This window comes from Lemur catta, chromosome 10 (assembly GCF_020740605.2).
Source record: "Lemur catta isolate mLemCat1 chromosome 10, mLemCat1.pri, whole genome shotgun sequence".
Lineage (NCBI taxonomy): Eukaryota > Metazoa > Chordata > Mammalia > Primates > Lemuridae > Lemur > Lemur catta.
The window spans coordinates 66,047,077-66,068,552 of record NC_059137.1 but is presented as its reverse complement, the minus strand read 5'-3'; the positions used below and the strand labels follow the sequence as shown (position 1 = coordinate 66,068,552).

The 21,476-nt window shown below is 37.1% G+C and overlaps 1 protein-coding gene across 2 annotated transcripts in view; it reads right to left on the bottom strand.

The window, feature by feature from the left end:
* SMC5 (structural maintenance of chromosomes 5) overlaps positions 1–12,617 on the bottom strand; it is a 98,249-nt gene extending 85,632 nt beyond the window's left edge. Inside the window, exons 1-2 of one of the 2 annotated variants that reach the window (XM_045563647.1) lie at positions 12,335–12,617; positions 7,797–7,938 (exon numbers count right to left, since the gene is read on the bottom strand). In XM_045563647.1, the coding sequence (XP_045419603.1) occupies positions 7,797–7,938; positions 12,335–12,522 (330 nt within the window). In that variant the 5' untranslated portion in view covers positions 12,523–12,617. The remainder of the gene's footprint in view (positions 1–7,796; positions 7,939–12,334) is intronic. The other variant, XM_045563648.1, reaches the window with a different exon arrangement.
* Between the last annotated feature and the right edge of the window lie 8,859 nt (positions 12,618–21,476).

Below are 21,476 nucleotides of genomic sequence, written 5' to 3'. Positions count from 1 at the left end.
GAAAGGACAGTCTCTTCAATAAATGGTGCTGAGAAAACTGGATATACATATGCAGAAGAATGAAACTAGACCCTTATCTCTTGCCATACACAAAAACCAAATAAAAATGGATTAAAGACTTAAATCTAAGACCTGAAACTATGAAACTACTGAAAGAAAGCATTGGGGAAAGACTTCAGGACACTGGTCAGAGCAAGGACTTCTTGAGTAATATCCCCAAAGCACAGGCAATCCAAGCAAAAGTGGACTAATGGGATCCTATCAAGCTAAAAAGCTTCTGCACAGCAAAGGAAACAAAAAAGTGAAGAGACAACCCACAGAACAGGAGAAAATATTTGCAAACTACTCGTCCAACAAGGGATTAATAACTACTATATTATACACACACACACACACACACACACACGTAACAAGCTCCAACAATTCAATAGGGAAAAAAAATCAAATAATCCAATTTAAAAGTGGACAAAGGATCTGAAGAAACGTTTGTCAAAAGAAGACAAACAAATGGCCAAGAGGTATATGAAAAATGCTCAACATTAGTCCTCAGAGAAATGCAAATCAAAACTACAATGAGATATCATTTCACATCAGTTAAAATAGCTTTTATCAAAAAGACAGGCAATAACGAATGCTGGAGAGGATTTGGAGAAAGGGGAATCCTTGTACACTGTTCGTGGGAATGTAAATTAGTGCAACCACTATGAAAAATGGTATGGAGTTTCTTCAAAAAAACTAAAAATAAAACTACCATATGATCCAGCAATCCCACTGCTGGGTATATATCCAGAAGAGGGGAATTCAGTATATCACAAAGTTATCTGCACTCCCATGTTTACTGCAGCACTATTCAGAATAACGAAGATTTGGAATCAATCTAAGTATCCATCATTGGGTGAATGGATAAAGAAATTGTGGTATATATAGCCAGAAAAAAGAATGAAATCCTACCATTTGCAACAGCATGGATGGAACTCGAGAACATTATGTTAAGTGAAATAAGCCAAGCATGGAAAGACAAATCTCACATGTTCTCATGCATATGTGGGAGCCAGACATTAAAGATAATTGTTCTCATGGAGACAGAGAGTAGAATGATATTTACCAGAGGCTTGGAAGCGAGTGTAACAGGGAGGGAGGGATAAAGTGGGGATGGTCAATGGGTGCAAAAATATAGTTAGACAGAATGAACAATATTTGATAGCACAACAAAGTGACTATCACCAACAAGTTAGGGCATACTTTAAAATAACTAAGAGTAGAAATGGAATAGTCCTAACACAAAGAAATGTTAAATGCCTGAGGTGATGGATACCTTAATTACCCTAATTTGATTAATTCACATTTTATGCCTATATAAAAACATCTCGTGTACCCTATAAATACATATAACTATTATGTACCCATAATTAAAAACATAAAAAATTATGTATCAATATTCATAAAAATGAGTTAATCCTTAGATGTTATATACTCCAACCCCCTTATCTTTTAAATGATGAAAAACTGATGTTCACACAATTGCCCAAGGTCACAAGCCTAATTATTAACACAGAAAATTATCTTTTCTCCTTCATAAATGCCTCCCATATAGCATTAAAACACAGACACACACACACACACACTCTCTTTGAATAGTTTATTTATAATCTTAAGAGGTATTTGCTTCAATCTTTTAACTGTATATTAAATTTTAAGTCTAGATAAGAAATTTGTAATATTTAGATATCACAGTATTCACAGTAGTTCATTTCAAGCTTTAAAAGTATTTTTTACAGTGGGGTGACAACTCTCATTCTTTTTAAAATTATGTTTTTATGAGAAACACATTTTATACCCAATAGCATGTAGCATGTATTGTTTAAAGAATAAACCAACCAAGTATCTATCACCAATTTAAGAAGCTGAATACTGTCAGTATACTTGACATTCCTAGGAAACTCAACCCCAACTGCCTTCTCTCTCCTCAGTAAATATAACCTCTAAGCTAATTTGTTGATCATTCTTTAGCTTTTTTTAGTTTTACTACATATATATATATCCTTCTAAATATTAACGATTTCATGTTTTGACCATTCTGTATATAAAATTATACTACACAGATTCTTTCAATATAGCATTTTTCCTTAAAATTGTTTTTGAGATTTAACCAATGAGCTGTGGTTTATCTATTTTCACTTTCATATAATGTCCAATTTTATTGAATAAACTAGAATTTATTATCAACAATACTGCTATAAATACTTTCATAATTTTACCATATAAATGTATAAGAGCTTACTAGGGTACCTAGGAAAATTTTTTTAGTGATTGGGTATATGCATCTAGATTTACTAGATAATGCCACATCATTTTCCAAAGACGCTGTTCAAATGTTCTTGCAAACACATGCCAGAATTTTTGTGGGTCTGATGGGGATGCTGTGCTAGGGTTAATCTGCATTTTCCTTATAATTAATGAAGTTGAGCATCTTTTTATACATTTACTGTTTGGGATGCCTCTTCTGTGAGACACATGAGCATTATCTTTTGCCTATTTTTCTTCTGAGTTGTTACTGCTTTGCTTATCATATAGTCTGGATACCAATCATTTGTAATATGTGTATATCTTCTTCCAATTTGCAGCTCATCTTTTCTGTTTATAATGTGTACTCGTGAACAAAAGTTTCTTGATTTTATTATAGTTGAATTCACCAATACCTTCCTTTCAGTCTACACTTACATTTAAGAAATTTTTCTTTCTTTGTCTTTTTTTAGATATGGGGTCCCTCTCTGTCACCCAGGCTGGAAGGCTGCAGCACAGAGGTCCAATCACAGTTCACTACAGCCTTGAACTCCTGGGCTCAGGTGATCCTCTTGCCTCAGCCTCCTGAGTAGCTGGGACTACAGGTGTCTACCATTACAGCCAGCTAATTTTTCTACTTTTTGTAGAGATGGGGTCTTGCTAGGTTGCTCAAGCTGGTTTCAAATTCCTGGCCTCATGCAATCCTTCTGTCTCAGCCTCTCAAAGTACTAGGATTACAGGTATGAGCCAGCTCAGCCAGCCATATTACCAGTATCTTCTAAAATCTTTTTTGCTCAATCACATTTAGATCTTTAATTAACCTGGAATTAATTTTTGTTCAAGTGTGAGTAGAGGACTTAATTTCATTTTTTCCTATATAGATAACCAGTTGTCTTATTATTTATTCATCTTTTCCTTGCAATGCCAGTTCTATAATAATCAAGTCTCTATTACTCATATCTTTGTATCTGGGCTCTTTATTCTGTCTCTATCCCATCACATTGGTCTACATCTATTCCCACAACAATACCACAATGTCTTAATTACTGCAACTTCATATTAAATCTTGATATCTGGTAGGGCAAGTTCTCCTGCTTTGTTCTGTCTTCAGAGGTATCTTAGCTACTCTTGGCCCTCTGCTTACTCATGTAAATTTTAGAACCAGGTTCTAATTTGTATAGACATTATTGGAATTTTGACTAGAATAACGCTGAATATGTAGATCAATGTGAAGAATAACATTTTTATAACAAATCTGCCTGTCCATTAATAAAATACCTCTCCATTTACTTAAATCTTTAAATATTTTAAAAATAAAATATAATTTCTGCATGTAGGTCTTAGATGTCTTTTGTTAATTCATTGCTATGAAACTTGCTCTTCTGTGCTACTTTAAATGATATCTATTTTTAATTGCATATTTCTGTTCATTGTTAGTGTACAAAATGCAACTGATTTTTGTCATACAATCTTATATATATATATAACAATCCTAATAAACATCCATATTAATTCTTCAGGCTTATCTAGAGATTCTTTTTGGTTTTATGCAGACACTCATATAATCTGTGAATGACAATTTTGTTTCTTTCCAATTTTTCCATCTTTTCTTTGTCTATCTTACTGTTCTACGTACAACTTCCAGTACAATATTAATAGTAGTGATAGTAGGTTACCTCACTTGTTCCTGAGCTTGCTACATATTTTCATAGATATCTTCTATGAAATTAAGAAAGTTTTATTCCTTATTTACTAAGAGATTTTAATCAAAAATTATTGTAGAATTGTTTTCTCTATCTATTGAGATAATCATGCAATTTTCCTTTCAAACATGTTAATTTTTTCTAATGTTCAATCTCTTGAATAAATCCAATTAGGTCATAACATATCACATGTTTTATGTATTACTAGACTCAGCATATATTTTAAGATTTTTCTTCTGTATTCATGAATGAGACTTTGTAATTTTTCCATTCTATTTCTGACTGATTTTGGTAACTAAAGTCATATTCTCTGATAGACTGTGTGAAATTGGAATTACTGTTGTTAGAACTAATCCATAACTGTCTTTGTTCTCTTTATGAAAGAAGATTTAACAGCTGATTTACCTAAATGTATTTTTTTCTACTGAGTCAGTTTCAATAATTTATACAATTGTAGAAACCTATCTATCAACTTTTCTTAAAATTTAAACTTTACTAGTATAAAGTTGGTAATATTCTCTTATAATCTTTTAAATCTCTCCTGCAGCCTGGTCATGTCCCTGTGGTAGTCATTAAGGCAGTTCATAAAAATTCTGATACTCCTTCAAGCCCACGGTAGGACTGGCACTGGCTCATTATCTTTGAAGTAAGCAAGATGTGGCCACGTGACCTGCTTCATCCAATGAAATGTGAAGGGGAAAAACATGTCACTTTTCAAAAAATATTTTAACCACCAGTTGTCTTCCCCTTGAGGTAGGAATGATGGAAGTATGTACTGAAATGAAGCTTCCATCAGCCTAAGTTCCTGAATGACCACAATACACCTACAGTGGACGAGAAGCGAGAACAAGAATTAATGTTTTGTATTGTTAAACCACTAAGATGTGGGGGTTATATGAGTCACAATATAATATCCCTTAACTATTACCTTTTAAAATTCCCTATTTTTCTCTCCCTTTGTCTTCTCAGAAGTTACTGACTTCATTACTCTTTTTGAAGAGCAATTTTTGTGGTTTCTATTGTATCATTTATTATTTTATTAATTTTTGCTCTTATTGTCCAATTTCTATTAAGATTTCTTCTTCGGCCTATGTATAATAATATTTTTAATTCTGAACAAATGGGAAAATTTAAATTATCTTCGTTATGTTATTACTTCTATCTTAATAGCATTGTGATCAGAGAATATGGTCTGTGTGGTAGCAATTCCTTGAAATTTTTTGATACTTGCTTCATGACTCAGTACATGATTAATTTTTAGAAATGTTCCACTTTTGCTTGAAAAGAATGTGTGCACTCCATTTGTTGAGTGCAACATTTACAACATATCCATTAGTTCAAGCTTAACTGAGTTGTTCAAATCTCCTACAGTCTAATTTTTTATCTGATTGATCTACTGATTACTGATAGCTCTCCTATTATGATTATGGATCTGTTAACTTCTTGTTAGAGTTCTGTTGATTTTGCCTATATATTTTGGAGCTGGATTGTTATGTGATGTCAACCTGAGAACTGAACTATCTTCTAGATGAACCGAATCTTTCATCAGTATTTAATGACCAATGGCTGGGCATGGTGGCTCATACCTATAATCCCAGAACTTCAAGTTTTCAACATTTCTGGAAAATTCTCAGTCACTCTTCCTTTAAATTTTGCCTCTTCCTTAGTCTATTATCTCTCTATGGAACTGTAATTAGATGTGTACTGGATTATCTTCCTTTACATACCCTTAACCTTGACTGTATATTTCCTCTCTCTCTTTATATTGCATTTTAGGAAACTTTTAAAGTATTTTGGTACACAAATTCTTTTCTCAAATATGTTGATTTGTTGCTTTACCTTTAAGTTTCTCTCGTCAAGTAATATATTTTTCATTTCTGTAAGTTCTATTTGATTCTTTTTCAAATTTATCTGATCTTTTTGTCACTTATTTTTCTATTACACTTGCAACTCTCTTTTATTTCCTTAACCAAATTAAATATACAGTTGGCCTTCCGTATTCACAGGTTCTACAATTGTAGATTGAAAATATTTGGGGGAAAAAACAATAAAAAATAACACAACTATTAAAAATAAAAAAATAAATAAAAACAATACACTATTTCCAAAGCATTTATATTGTATGTGGTATATAAGTAATCTAGAGATGATTTAAAGTATATTGAAGGATGTACCTGTGTTATATGCAAATTTATACCATTTTATATGAGAAACTTGAGCATCTGTGGATTTTGGTATCCTGGGGTGGTCCTGGTACCAATCAGATACCAAAGGACCCTCAGATACCAAGGGACAACTGTACTTAGTTTATATTCTGTATCTACAAACTTTGTAGGTTTTTTGTGCCGTTTGTTGTTCTTGTTAGCTCTTATTTTAGGTGATTCATTTTCTTCCATGTTTTGTGACTTTTAGGTATAGATTCATGAATTTCTTAGAACTTTTTATGTTAGAATTCTTTTAAGGATTGGACTAAAGGTATTTTCCTTCAAAGGATTTACATTTTCTTCTACCAGGTGCCCAGAAATATTACTAACTGGAACCACTTTAAACTAAAATTATAATTTATGATATTTAGACCCCATAGGTGATGTAAATTCTGGCCCTAAACGTGTTAAGGCTTGTGGTTAAGAATTTTCTGGAAGACTTTTTCTTGCCTCTAGGCAGAGTAATGAGATAAGTAAGTAACCCACTATTCCATTCTGTGGTATGTTTTTTTCATGCTACATACAGTGCTTGGCTTCTACATTTTTTCTTCTATTTCTTCCCCACCTTCAAGACACCCTAACCCTGTGTAGGCTTGTGTGTGTTTGTGTCTTAGTTTTTAAAAAAAAGCAGTTTAAAAAGTAAAAAAAAAAAAAAAAAATTAATTTTGAAAATAGAAAAAAGCTTATAGAATGAGGATATAAAGAAAAAAATTTTTTTTACAGCTGTACAATATGTTTGTGTTTTAAGCTAAGTGTTACTATAATACAAGAGTCAAAAAGTTTAAAAAAAATTAAAAAGTTTATAAAGTAAAATTACAGTAAGCTAAGGTTAATTTATTATTAAAGAAAGAAAAATACGTTTTTATAAATTTAGTTTAGCCTACGTGTACAGTGTTTATAAAGTCTAAAATAGTGTAGTAATGTCCTAGGCCTTCACATTCACTCCACTCCCTAACTCATCCAGAGCAACTTCAGTCCTACAAGCTTCACTCATGGTAAGTGCCCTAAACAAGTGTACCATTTTTTATCTTTTTATAGAGTATTTTGCTATACCTTTTCTATGTTTAGGTAAGTTTAAACACACAAATATTTACCATATTTTATACCTGCCTACAGTATTCAGCACAGTACCATGCTATACAGGTTTGTAGCCTAGGAGCAATAGGCTGTAACATATAATCTAGGTGTGTAGTAGGCTGTACCATCTAAGTTTATGTAAGTACACTCTGCGATGTGCACACAACAGCAAAATCACCTAACAACTGATTTCACAGAACATATCCCTATCATTAAGCAAAGTATGATTGTTTATTTCTGCCCTTGGTAAATTTACTTCACCATTCCATAAGCCCAAAAAGGCATTTAAAAAAAGATTTATTATTTCTAGCATTTCAGGTATAAGGTACTTGGAAAATTCCCTAGGCAAATAGTCCAAAATACTTCAAGAAAAGAAAATCCGCTCTCAGCTTCTCTACCTGCCAAATTCATTCCTTATATTCAAGCACTACAAGTTTGCTATACCCAAGAAACTGCGATACAGAAATTGATTGGTGACTAAAAGGAATTAACAGCTTTGAATTTTATTTAAGTACTTATGTTAACTCACCTTATCTGCTCGTCCCATGAAAGCAGGTTTGCCTGCTAATCCAAGGCAAATGGCACACACGATGCTTGACTTCCCTGTTCCATTTGCTCCAATAATCATATTCAAGTGGGGCCCAGGAGATACTTCACAAATATCATATGTTCTGTATTATAAACAGGTAAAAATATTAAGAGATAAGAAAATAAGAATATTTTCTTTCGAAAAGCACTTTTTCTTGCTTTACATTATCAGTATGTATAAGCTTCCTCCAATTCCTTTAAAAACCAGCTAAAATTACAAATTCAATGTTTTTTATAGGCCGTTAATAGACAACTTATAGGGGGAAAATCTATCAGTGGAAGAAATAAAAAAGATATTGAATATTTAAAATAAGGACATGATTCCATATGCTTTTTTGGAAAGTAAGCCTGTCGAAAAAAAGCAAAATTTAATATATTCTACTCTTTTTTAATAATTACAATACAATGGAGACTATATCAAAGCTACCATACAGATAAAATAATTTTAAAATAAATTTTACAATAGAAGCCATGGCTTACCTTAAATCTGTCAACTTTACATTTATATTTCTCTTAAATTAAAATGCTTAAATGGGCTACTTCTCATATTTTAATATTTGAAACAATCTAACCAAATTCTTATTTTAATTAGAACACTGAAGATCTATATCAACTCAATGATTTCATTTTATTAATTTTTTAAATTATTTTTTAAGCTGGGCATAGTGACACGTGCCTATAGTCCCATCTACTTGGGAGGCTGAGGTGTTTGAGCCTGGGAATTGGAGGCCAGCCTGGACAACATAGCTAGACTCTGTGCCTAAAGAAAGAAAATTAAAAAAAGGTGCATGCTGTTCAGCACTCTTAACTATCTGCACTGTTAGCATCTAAATCTAATCTCTATTTAGTTGCCATGAACAGTTACAGCAAAATGTGACACAAACTCTAACAGAAATTCTTCTAACTTGACTTTGAATACCCTGAATTAGGACCCATAATTAATGTCCTTTGCCCATAGCATCTCAGTTAGCTCTCAGGTAACTGTCAACTAATTGCCCAAGAATAAAAGCTTAGCCTGCTACTAACCTGCCAAATATATAAATAATTTAACCAAACACATTTCAACTTTAATACTTAAAGAAATTAATGACTTAGAAATGCCAGGTGGTAACAAAAATAAATACAGGTGGCAAAGGAGAAGTATTTTCTGGCAGGTTTGTCAACTCCACACATCTAACATAGCATCTACTTTGTATTTTCAAATGCTTTGTTCAGTTACAGCTGGGTCTTAAAAGAACCCTTTTTATGGTTAAAATAAAAACAGTCTGGGAACTTCAGACATCTGGGAAGTTATCTGACATGGAATTTCTTAATCTCAACATATGAAGCCCTATTCTTTTAATGCTTGATTTCCTATTGTGAAATCTCTGCACAAATGTCATATTAAAACAGTGATGCAACTGGTATTTAAGAAAACAGTAAAAACACCAGGGAAAAGCATAAGAATTTCTGGCCTAGAAAGTATACATAGAAATTATAAATAGAGAAAGTTGCCAAAAATAAAACCAAACCTCTGCATGGTTTTAAAATCGTTCTTCTGACTCTACAATATATATTGGTAATTACCTTTTTGTGAGTTCCCTTTCCTCCGAGCAGGTCCTGAAAGAGCTACAGTAAAAAGCCCATTCTCTTCTCATGCTACATACTTTACAAAGTATTTCATGTATTCTCCATGGCCTCAGCATCTACCTGCTGAAACTCAGCCCAGATGATAAATACATGCAATTACCACCTCAATAATTCTATTTGGATGTCCTGTAACAATCATCTTAAACTTAACACATTCAAAACTAAACCCACCATCTTTCCCAGCCAAAACCACTCTTGTAGTCTCCTAGTGAATGGTATCATGATTCATCCCATTTCCCAAATCAGAACATTAGTTTTGCATCATCTTTGATTCTTCCATCTCTTTTGACTCCATCCAAACCACCCCCTACCATCCAATCAATCACCAAGTCGTGATGGTAGACTTGCAAATCTGATGTTGCTTGTTAAAAAAGAAAAACAAAGAGGGGAAAAAAGAACCTTTCACAATTTAGCCCTAGCTTCATCTTTTTTCTACTTTTTATTTCCTTTCCCTATTGTCTGCTGACCTCTAAATTCTACCTGTAATGTACTTCTTTCAGTTTCTTGACTCTTTTGCTTCCTCCTTTCTCCAAGCTTTCACATGTGCTATTCCTTCAGCTTAGAAATCAATCTCTCCCTCCATTCTCAACTCTATTTGACTTGGTTCACTTGTAGGAACCCTTCCCTGCCTACTCTCTTCCAGGCCATTTGCCTGCCCCTCCTACTTCCTTGCTAGTTCTCTAGAACTACCTTTCCCTACTTCACTCCTAAAACTCAAAGTCCTCTCATCATTAAAATAAAATCTCACCTACCTCTCCACTTTTTAGCCACCTTTTCTTTCTCCTCTTTACATCAAAGCTTTACTTCCTCACCCCTCATTCAGTCTTCTTGGCCTACAAAGTTTTCTGCTTCCACTGCTTCATCAAAGAGTCAAAAATTTCCTAATTGCAAAATGCAATGGGCTCTTTTCAGTCCTGTTATCTCACTTCAATGTAGCAAATGATATTTTTGAAACATTCTTTTCCCTTGGCTTCTTTGATAATAGTCTCTCATGGTTCTCATCTTATGTCCCTGAACAGTACCTTCTCCCTGAAAGTACCTTCTCAATCTGTGAGTTCCTCTTCTGCTCACCCAGAAGTGTTGGCATGCCCCCAGGACTCTGTACAGGGCTTTCTATTCCTTCAATTTATAATTCCTTTTGGGCAATCTGAACCAGTTCCGCAACTTCAACAATCACATGACTCCCAAATTTCTCATCTGTTCACATTTTCCTCTAAGCTCCAGATCCTTATAAATTCTGCCTATAGAACATCTCCGATGTTCCACAGGAAACTTTAAGTCGCAGGATCTAAGAGATGCCCATTATTATTCTCCCCAAACTGCTCCCTCTTCTGAATAGTACCTGACTAGTTAACAAAGGCAAACTTAGGGAAAGTACTGCATTCCTCCCTTGCCCTCATGCCTCACAATCAACCTGTAGCCAGATTCAGTCAAATCTCTTTCCTTTAGGCTTCTACCAAATTCAAACTGATCTCCTGCCTTCATATCATAAAAGTTTTCTCACGTCTAACCTGCACCTTTCTAAATCATTCTCCACACTGCTTCCATATTAACATAAATCATATGTCATTCCTTGCTTAAAACACATCCTGGTTGCCTACAGGATGGAGCTGGAAATCTTTAGCATAGTAGATAAAGAGACACACACCTCAATGTTTGCCTACCTCTGTCCAAGCATTCACTCATATCCCATAGGACATAGATCTAGCCATACTGAAATACTTGACACTTCCTCAATATACCAAACTGATTTTTTCAGGCAGTTCCTTCTGTCAGCAACGTTCTTCCCTTCCCTTAGACTTTCATGTCTTCTTTACAAAGCCCCTTTTCACCGTTGTGGATGAAATTAACCGCTTCATCCTTTGTGCCCTAATGGCATCCTAACATATATGCAGTTACGACATCTACCTCATTTGATTACATTTATCTTTTCTGATGTGGATTCAAATAGCAATTCAGCTACTTATTGGTTGTGTAAACCTGGGTAAAATAGGCATTCTGAGCTAATCTCATCAATGGAGACAAACAGTTGTTATGAAGAAGGAGAGCACTCTGTAAAGAAAACATGGAGTTCGGTACCTGGCACACGATAGGTTCTTGAAAACAAACAAAAACAATGGTAGTATTGTACTATTACCTTTATGCCACTATCTACAAGCTTAAAAAAATAAAAAAGACCTTGAACAACTGAATTGTAAGGCACTAGATACTTTTGTTAAAACATACTAAATTCTAAAGTGATAATTAGATGTCTGAGGGACAGAGAGAGGAACAAGGGAAGAAAGGGGAATTCGGAGGGGTAAAAAGGTTTGTAGGGAGGTACAAGAGTTGAGAGTAAGGTTTAATTTTTTTGTATACTCTAACCCCCAATCTGAACAACCTTTACCATCTTATCTACCACTCTCTGTCCACCTGGCGAACGCCTACTCTCTAAGAACCTGCGACAGCATCACTGCCACTCCGAATTAACTCTTGTCTCCTCTGAGTTCCCAGGGCCAATACTTCTGTGAATCGCAGCCCAGGTCCCCTACAGACGGAGACTCCCACGGGCAGAGACCTAGCCCCTAGTACGTCCCTAGTACTGCCTCCTGTAAGAACGTTCGAACAACGCTGGCGTAATAAATTTAAAATAAAACAAAACACATCGCACGAGACACACACCTACTATACCAACACACGTCAATCTCCACGGCCTACGCAGAAAAATCCTCCCAGGAACCGCGGCACGAACTCACCGCCAGACCCGCAAGCCAGGTACACACCCCCACCCCCACCCCCGCACGAAGGTGGCGCCCCGGGCTTGCGGGCCCCCGGCCTCCCCGGCCGCGCCGCGGCCTCCGGGCCACTCACAGGAAGTTCTCCATCGAGATGCGGACGATAGAGCCTTCCACGAAAGGCCCGGACGACTGCAGCGACGGCGGCGGCGGCGGGGCCGAATTCTTCCTCTTGCTCCGGACCTCCGACGAAGGGTCCTTCGGCAGAGCTCTCTTGGAAGCCAGGGGGGCTGGGGGCGACGTCTTCGTGCTCGGAGTCGCCATCCTGGCTTCCTCCGCGCCCCGCAGCGGCTTCCGTTCCCACCGACCCGCGGCCCCGGCGCCTCAGCGCCCGGCTCCCGCGCGAACTGCCCGGCGCGCGACCCAGCCCGCGAGCCCGCGCCGCGCCTGCGCAGTCCCGGCCCGGTGGCGTCAGCAGGGCCGCCCCGCCCTGTCCTGCAGCAACGCCAGGGGCGTGAGGGGTGAAACGCTGGCGGGGCGGACGGCGCACCTGTGGGCGTGCGGCGACGGGACTTTCTTCTCCGTAACTTTGGCATTTTTCAGAGGTGTTTGTTTTCAGCTCAGGAGAAAATGTCAGTTGCGCTTAGTAATTTGAAAGCCACTTCACTGCTTTCCGAGCCTCAGTCTCGAGAGGTGGTGGCGGAAGAAGGTTGCGGGTGGTCCCGGGGACCTCAGGGCCACCGAGGCGGGGGCCGTCGACCCTACTTGCTCCGACACCTGCTAGGTACTTGCCCGAGAGCTCTGGGGCGCGCCCGTCTTTGGCTTTTCGTCTTCCCCTTTGGTTCAAGTCAGGTCCCTGTCTCGAAACAAAACAAAACAAAACACAACAAAACGAAAAAGCAGCCCTTCCAAATGGCTCTGTGCCCTTGTCTCCCTTAAGGCATTGCGCTAGGCGCTCTCCAACTTGTGAAAAGACTACACTGCACAGATTATCTTCCTTGTCTCTCGTCCCCTTCGCTCCCCAATTCCCTGGTAAAACTTCCTCGGGGGAGGTTCCTGAATGCCCAGGGGAGAATGAGCTGGCTTCATTAAAAGGGTGGTTCGGCCTCAAGCTGCTCACGTTCATCTCCTTAGCCCCTCTAAAGAGGAGGCATCCTGAGGCCTGCAAAGATATTCGTTCACCTGGTTACCAATGTCTAACCTGTAAAACGCTGGGTCTCCGCAGTTTAGGAGCCTGCCGAGGTTGCCTGCCTCTGTGCTTTCTAGTGTGGAAGACAGGAAAAGAACAAGTGAACCAACTGTGAAATTAAGTAAGTCAAACTTAAAGCTTTTGGAACTTTAAATTATTCTGAGCCTTGAGAGGAATGTGGTTTTGTGGCCTGAGTCAAGGGGCATGTAGCTGCAATTTCTGCTTTTTTTTTTTTTTTCCGCCTCGTGAATAATTAGGAAGACTAAATGGGCCAGAAATAAGACCCCCTCAGATCACTAACCCTCCTCACAGAGAAATAATCTTCCTTGGAATGTAGCAATCTGTGACCAAATATGGAAAATTTTGTAATCCTGCTAAAACTTCTCTGTTTCTGCCTGTACAAATGAAACCTTAACTTCGCTTTGGAAGGCTGACCCCATTTGTTTGGAATCAGTGTTTTCCATCTGGCTATCCTCAAGCTTTGAGCTGGAATTAAACTCTATGCTTAATCATATTTTCTGACTCTCCTGATTTAAGGTTGACACAAAAAATGATCAGGATAATTTCAGACTGTTACAGGTGGTAATGAGATAATAAAACAATGAATATGATGGCAGGGAGGCACAGAAGGCCTGTCAGAAGAGGTGATGTTTGAGCTGAACCCTGAAGGACAAGAGGGAGCCACATGTGTGAAGATCTGAGAAAAGGGTGTTCTAGGCAAAGGGAACACTAAAGACAAAAGCTCTGAGATGGTAACAATGTGGGAAGGCCAGTGTGGCAGCAGAGTAGTGAACAAGGTTGCATAGCAGAGCCTTGTCCATCATGGCAGGGTCTGAATTTTATTTTTAAAACAGTAGGATGCCATTGAATGGTTTTAAGCAGGAGAGGGACATGATCGGATTAAAGTTTAAAAATGATCATTCTGGTTGCCGTGTGGACAATAGATTAGAGGGGGTCAGACATGGAAGTGGGAGGCCATTTAGAAAGCCATTGCTGTAGAACCCTGATTCCTGACTTTCAGACCAAAAGCCCCTTTCCCAGGTCCTTGCTTCTTCCTCTCACACAAATGCAATCTGCTCTCTCTAAAAGTTATAACCAAAGAGAATAGAATAAGTAAAAATCATGTGAACTTGTCATGGTTTCTAGAAATTTTCTAAAAATTCAAATTAAAATAAAGAACAATTTTTAAACTGTTCAAGTGGCAGGCAGTAATGAAAAAACTCAGTGCTTAAGAGGATGCAATACTGTCCTTTTCTACATTGCTAATATAATTTGTCTTAAGTGATTTGGTACTCTGCTTCGAGAGCCTTAGAAGAGTCAAGTTCTTTGAAGAAATAATTACATTGGGGGAAATCTATCCTAATGAACAAATAAGAATATAGGCATTAGTAATGGGAGTTCAGGGCAGGGAACCAGACTTATCATTTTGTACCATGATCAGTCTTTAGAGAACTAATCAAATTGTGTTTCTAAACTTGAAAGCTGAGGATGAGCCAGCCTCAGAACTAGTAATGACTCCACAAATGCAGACACATTATGAATTCTAAATAGCTAGCCAGTCATACTGTAACACCATCCTTTAAAAAGGGAAATATTGATTTTACTTCTAATTTAAAAAGCAACACATGTTAAGTGCAAAAATTTTGGGAAAACATACAGAAAAAAAAATATACCCAAAGGGAAAACTTAGTTGTAATTCCTCTACCCAGACTAATCAATGTTAAAATTTTGGTGTCTGTTTTGACATCTTTTTTCCTTGTGTATGTTATGTATTGGCATATTCCTTTTTTTCCAAAAAAGAATGATACTGTACAAATTGTATTATATATACTGTTATTTAACCTTCTTTTCCCCACTTAACATATTATGAATAACTTTCCATGTTGTTAAATATTTCTCTATGACATAATTTTAAGTAGCTATGTAGTATTCCATTACATAAATGTACCATTATTGATTTTAATAGTTCTTTGAAGTTAGCATGAACCAAGGATACTCGGGCAGACTATACTAGCTCAGTTCTTTCTAACATTCTTTAAAAGTTTTATGTACCCATAAAAGTGTACATATTTATCATGCTACATCTGGATTCTTTAATTCCACTGGTGAAAACTGTCTTAAAGGGGTGATATTAAAAAGGCAGAGAGAGGTCTTTGGAAATAGAATATCAATTAACCAGAATCTGATGCTAATGAATGAGTGAGCTACAACAGCTAACCCTAAACACTCCACAGTGTTCAAAGTCAATCAGCAGCTAACTTCATCACTCCCCCCTTGCTGGCTAATATTTGTGGCAAAACAACTGTAGTTAACTTTCTACTGACCAAGGGGTAGTGACCAGGGTCATTTTGAGTGACAGCCTTCCAATTCTGCAAGAACTTTAAAAACTGGCACAGATAAACTAGCAGAAACAGGCAGGGTCAAGGTTTATAAATATGTTTCATCTTACAATCAGAATACCATTGTCTTAGTCTGTTTGGGCTGTGCTAAGAAAATATCATAGACTAGGTAGCTTATGAACAACAGAAATTTATTTCTCACAGTTTTAGAGGCTGAGAAGTCCAAGATTAAGGCATCAGCAGATTTGGTGTCTGATGGAGGCCTGCTTCCTCATAGACAGTATTCTCACTGTGTCCTCACATGGTGGAAGGGAAGCACTCTGGGTTCTTTAGCCTCTTATAATGGCACTAATCTCATTCATGAGGACTCCATCCTCATGACCTAATCACCTCCCAAAGGCCCCACCTCCTAATAGCATCACACTGGGGCTTAGGCTTCAACATACAAATTTTAGGGGGACACAGATATTCAGACCATAGCAACCATCCTCTGTGTTCTCTTTCTTGGCTTCACTTCAAGGCCTTGCTATTGGTGCCACAATAGTAAGAAGGTGAGGAAAGATGCACGGAATAGAACTCCGTTGGGATCATCTCTGATAGGGACAGTTTACTATTCCTCTTCTAACAAAAACCCCCACAAGTTCACAGGAACAATCATTTCTGGTTTGTATCACAAGTAAGGGAAAATTACTTTTGCTTTTGGTAAGTTCATAAAGTAGCAAAGTGAATCCTCATGGCCTGAAAGGAAGAAGTCAGATGGTAAAACCTAAGTCCTTGGTACCCAGGAACAAATCCCATACCACCCCCCACCGTCGCTTCCCACACACTTTCTAATCAACACAGTTAAAGAACTGATGGGAAAGATCTAGGAAGGAATTAGGGGTTCTGAGGAAAACCAATGCCCTTCCCACAGGGGAACTAAAACCCCATATAGTAGGCTTCTGCTAGATATAAGGATACCTCAATTCTAAAGTTTTTTATTTTTAAACATGTGTTTCAAACATCATATAAAAGTTAAAAATAATCAAAGTGTCTGTTTCCTCTTACTGTAGTTGTATTAGCATTGGAATTTGTGTTAGTAATAGCTGCAGACTTGGTAGTAATAGCTAATACTAACACTTCAGATATGCCTTTATATACATGTGCAAGCATTTCTCAGGATAGATTTCAAGAATTGGAACTGCTAGACCATATACTACACTTATTACTCTCCTTCAGTTTCTTAGTATTGTAAATATTGTTACTCGTGGCAAATTTCTTGGTAACTGTGATTATTTGAAAGTTATGTAAGAACAAAATCTCTTTTTTCCTCTTTCTGGCATTGACTTTGGTTCTCTCTCTCTCTCGCCCCCTCCTTTCTCTCTCTAACACCCATCCACCTGCACATATATTTACATACTCACATATCCCCTCCCCTATGCAGTGCCCTTTCTTTTTGCACCAGATCTAGGTTCTGTGGGGCCTGAAGCCTATAATTTTGAAGCTTCCTCTGAAAACATACAAAATTACAAATACAAAATTAGGGATAGTGATGATTCAGAATGAGAAAAGAAATCACAAGCTCAGCACTATTGACATTTTGGGTGAGATAGAGTTCTTTGTTGGGGGAGGGAAGGCAGCTGTCCTGTGCATTATAGGATGTTAGCAGTATCCTCTACTCATTAGATGCCAGTAGCACCTCCCTTGTTTTGACACCAAAAATGTCCCAGATATTTCCAAATGTTCCTTAAGGAGCAAAATTGCCCCCAGTTGAGAACAACTGTTCTAATTCTATTCCCTCCTTCAGTGTGTAGAAAAAGAGGGAACACTCTCCAGCTCCTCTTCTGAGTCTAACCTTGTCTAAAATCAGACAAAGAAATGAAAAGAAATGAAAATTTTCTTTTACTCTTACTCATGAACGTATATAAAAATATCTAGCAATGTCCAAAAAAGGAAATACATCATGATATAATTGAATTTATTGAAGAAATTCAAGGTTGATTAAATACTATCAAAGTGAATCAATTAATGTGATTCTTCATATTAAAAGATTAAAGGAGAAAGATCAAAGTGGAAAAAGCATTCAATAATTTTTAACACACATTCATGGTTAAAATTTATAGAAAACTCTGCATAGAAGAAAACTTCCTTTAATCAATAAAAGGCAACTTCAAAAACCTTCAGTAAACTCATATTCAATGATGAAATTTTTAGAAATTTTCTCATAAGTGCAGGAACAAGGTTAAGGATAACAATATCACTACTTTTATTGAGCACTATATTGGATATTTTCACCTGCCAAATAAGTTAAGAAAATGGAGCAGATAGAAGGAGTTGGAAAGGAAAAAACAAAATTGGCCTTATTAAGAAATCTGACCTAATAGCAAAAGAAAATTGTGGTAAGCAGAATAATGCCCCCTCACCCAAGATGTCTACATCCTAATTTTCAACACTTGTGAATATGTTATATGGCAAAAGGGAATTTTCAGATGTGATTAAATTAGGGATCTTGAGATGGGGTGATTATCCTGGATCATCCAGGTGGGCCCAGTATAATTGCAAGAATCCTTATAAGAGGGAGACAGGAAGGTCACAGTCAGAGAGAAGGAGATGTGACAATGAAAGCAGATAAAAGAGAGATGCCCCCTTTGTTTGGATGTGGTTTGTCCCTGCCAAAACTCATGTTGATGTTTGACCCCAATGTGGCATTGTTGGGAGGTGGGGCCTGGTAGGAAGTGTTTGAGTCATGGAATAGATCCTTTATGAATGCATTAATGCCTTCTTGCAAGGGTGAGTGAGTGCTCACTCTCCTGGGGATGGGTTAGTTCTCAAGACAGACAGTTGTTAAAACAAACCTGCCTTCCTCAGTTTCTCTCTCTTGCTCGTTCTCTCACCACGTGATCTCTGCACACACCTGCTCTCCTTCTGCTTTCTGCCATGAGTGGAAGTAGCCTGAGGCCCTCAACAGATGTAGCTGCCTGATCTTGGACTTTCCAGTCACCAGAACGGTGAGCCAAATAAACCTCTTTTCTTTATAAATTACCTAGCCCCAAGTATTCTGTTAGAGCAACACTAAGTGGACTAAGACAATGCCACAGCTGGAAGGAGACCATGAACCGAGGAATTCAGGGAGCCTCAAGAAGCTGGAAAAGGCAAGAAATGGATTCTCCCCTCTAGAACAAACACAGCCCTGCTGACACTTTGATTTTAGCCCCATGAGACTCATTTTCAGACTTCTGGTCTTCAAAACTGTAAGATAATAAATATGTGTGGTTTTATGCCACAAAGATTGTAATAATTTGTTACAGCAGCAACAGAAATGAGTAAAAATGCAGAGTCTGTTCTGAGATGTAATAGAGAGCTCAGAGGCCGGGCGCGGTGGCTCACGCCTGTAATCCTAGCACTCCGGGAGGCCGAGGCGGGTGGATCGCTCAAGGTCAGGAGTTAGAGACCAGCCTGAGCAAGAGCGAGACCCTGTCTCTGCTAAAAATAGAAAGAAATTATCTGGCCAACTAAAATATATATAGAAAAAATTAGCCGGGCATGGTGGTGCATGCCTGTAGTCCCAGCTACTCGGGAGGCTGAGGCAGTAGGATCGCTTAAGCCCAGGAGTTTGAGGTTACTGTGAGCTAGGCTGATGCCAGGGCACTCACTCTAGCCCAGGTAACAAAAGCAAGACTCTGTCTCAAAAAAAAAAACAAAAAAAAAAACCTCAAGGTCAGGAGTTCGAGAGCTCAGAAAACTTGCTAGATCTAAAGCCTTAAAGGTGATAGGCAAAAATTTAATGTTTTTAGAAGAAACCATTTGGGAATATTTTTAAAACAACAGGATAGAGAAGAATTTCTTAAATAAGACAAATATATATTTATATATATATCCCATAAACAAAAAAGATTTATTAATTCATATACATTAAAAAGTAAGGCCTTAATTATCAAATTCACCACAATATGCATGAGGTGGGAAGCCACAAGCTAAAAAAAATTTGCCACGTTTCAAACAAACAGAAGATTGGTATATAGAATATTAGAGAATTTCTATGAATCTGTAAGAAAAAAACCAAATAACTCAATAAGAAAATAGGCAAAATAAATAGGTGTTTTGCACAAGGTGATAATGAGTGGTCATGAGACATATGAAAAGATGTTCAATTTCATTAATAATCAGAGAAATGCAATTAAAACCTCAATGAAACATAATTTCACAATGATCATATTGACAAAAATGAAAAAGTTGGACACTACCAAGCTTTGGCACTCATCTATACTGGTAAGGGTGGTGTAGATTAGTGCAGCCACTTGGTAGACAGTTTTTTTTTTTATCACTTGGTAAAGTGTACATATCCTATAAACCAGCAATTCGTACACTAGATATATAACCAAAAGAAATTCTTTCACCTGGGTACTTGAGTACCTGTAAAAGAATATTTTAGTGGCATGGCTTGTAATAGCAAAAACTAGAAATGAGTGTAACATTCGTAAACAAAAGAGTAGATTAATAAATTGCAGCATAATCATTTGATGAAATACCATGCCATAGTGAAAATGAATTAACTACAGCTAGAAATTCAACATGGATAAATCTCAGAAACATCATTTTGAGCAAAAAGGATGAGTTACAGATGAATACATGTATGGTGATTTTATCCATATAATTTTTAAGAGCCAGCAGTATGTTGTCAGGGGGCACATATGGAAATTAGGACTACAAAAGAAAAAGTAAAAAAAAATATTAACATGAATTTTAGGAAAATGGTTACCTCTCTGAAAGAGGAAAGTATATGTGATTAGAGAGTAGTACACAGATTGCTTCTAAGTTTTTGATAATTTGTTCTATTTCTCACGCTAAGTCAATGGTATATAAGTGTTCGTTTTATTATTATATTACTCCTCAACATTTAAATACATTTTATCTACTCACTTTTACAATTATATTTCACATAAAAAGTTAAAACATTTTAAATGAGAAAAAAGATGGAGAAAATCTATAATGTATCTATATAATTCATCATATTAATGGATTAAAGGGAAAAATAATTATCTCAACACATGCAAAGAAACATCTGATAAAGTTCAATGTCATTTGTAATAAATTCTTAGAAAACTGAAGTTTCTTAACTTGATAAATGCTACATATCAAAAACCTAGAGCACACATCATAATTAACAGATACTTCAGATTCATTCTCATTAAGATCAAAAGAAAGATGCCACAGTTCTCACTATTGAAGATCCTAAATAATGTGCTAAGATGAGAAAAATCATTAAGAGTAAAGATTCTGTGCTGGTTTTTCTCTGCTTGCACCTCTATATCCTTTGTTCATCCTGCTTCAACCTGCTTTGTGCACTGGGAGCCTAATGTGTGCATCATCTGCAGCATCAAGGCTTGCTTGCCCTCTGACTTCTGATTGGCCAGTGGCAGGAGACTGGAACGTGGCTGCAGTTTGGCTGCGGTTGTGTTCCTCTACCCATGGCCCAGCCTCTGCCACACAGCACTTTCCCCATACCTACAGCTTTTGCTGGGTTTGGGAACAGATCTTGTGACCCTTCATGCCTGCCTTCTAACTGCCATATAAAATGTAAATAAAGAACAGGATATGAAAATAGGCTGGTATTCTAAACCTGCAGCAGAATCTGAGAAGGTTCATGGAATGTTTAAAGCCACAAGAATGGGCCCTCAGGGTAGGGGTCCTCTTTACTTACTATCTTTCCGTTTTAATTTGCTAGTCTAATTCTCGAGATGCTTGCACAGATCATTAACTCTTTCCCTATT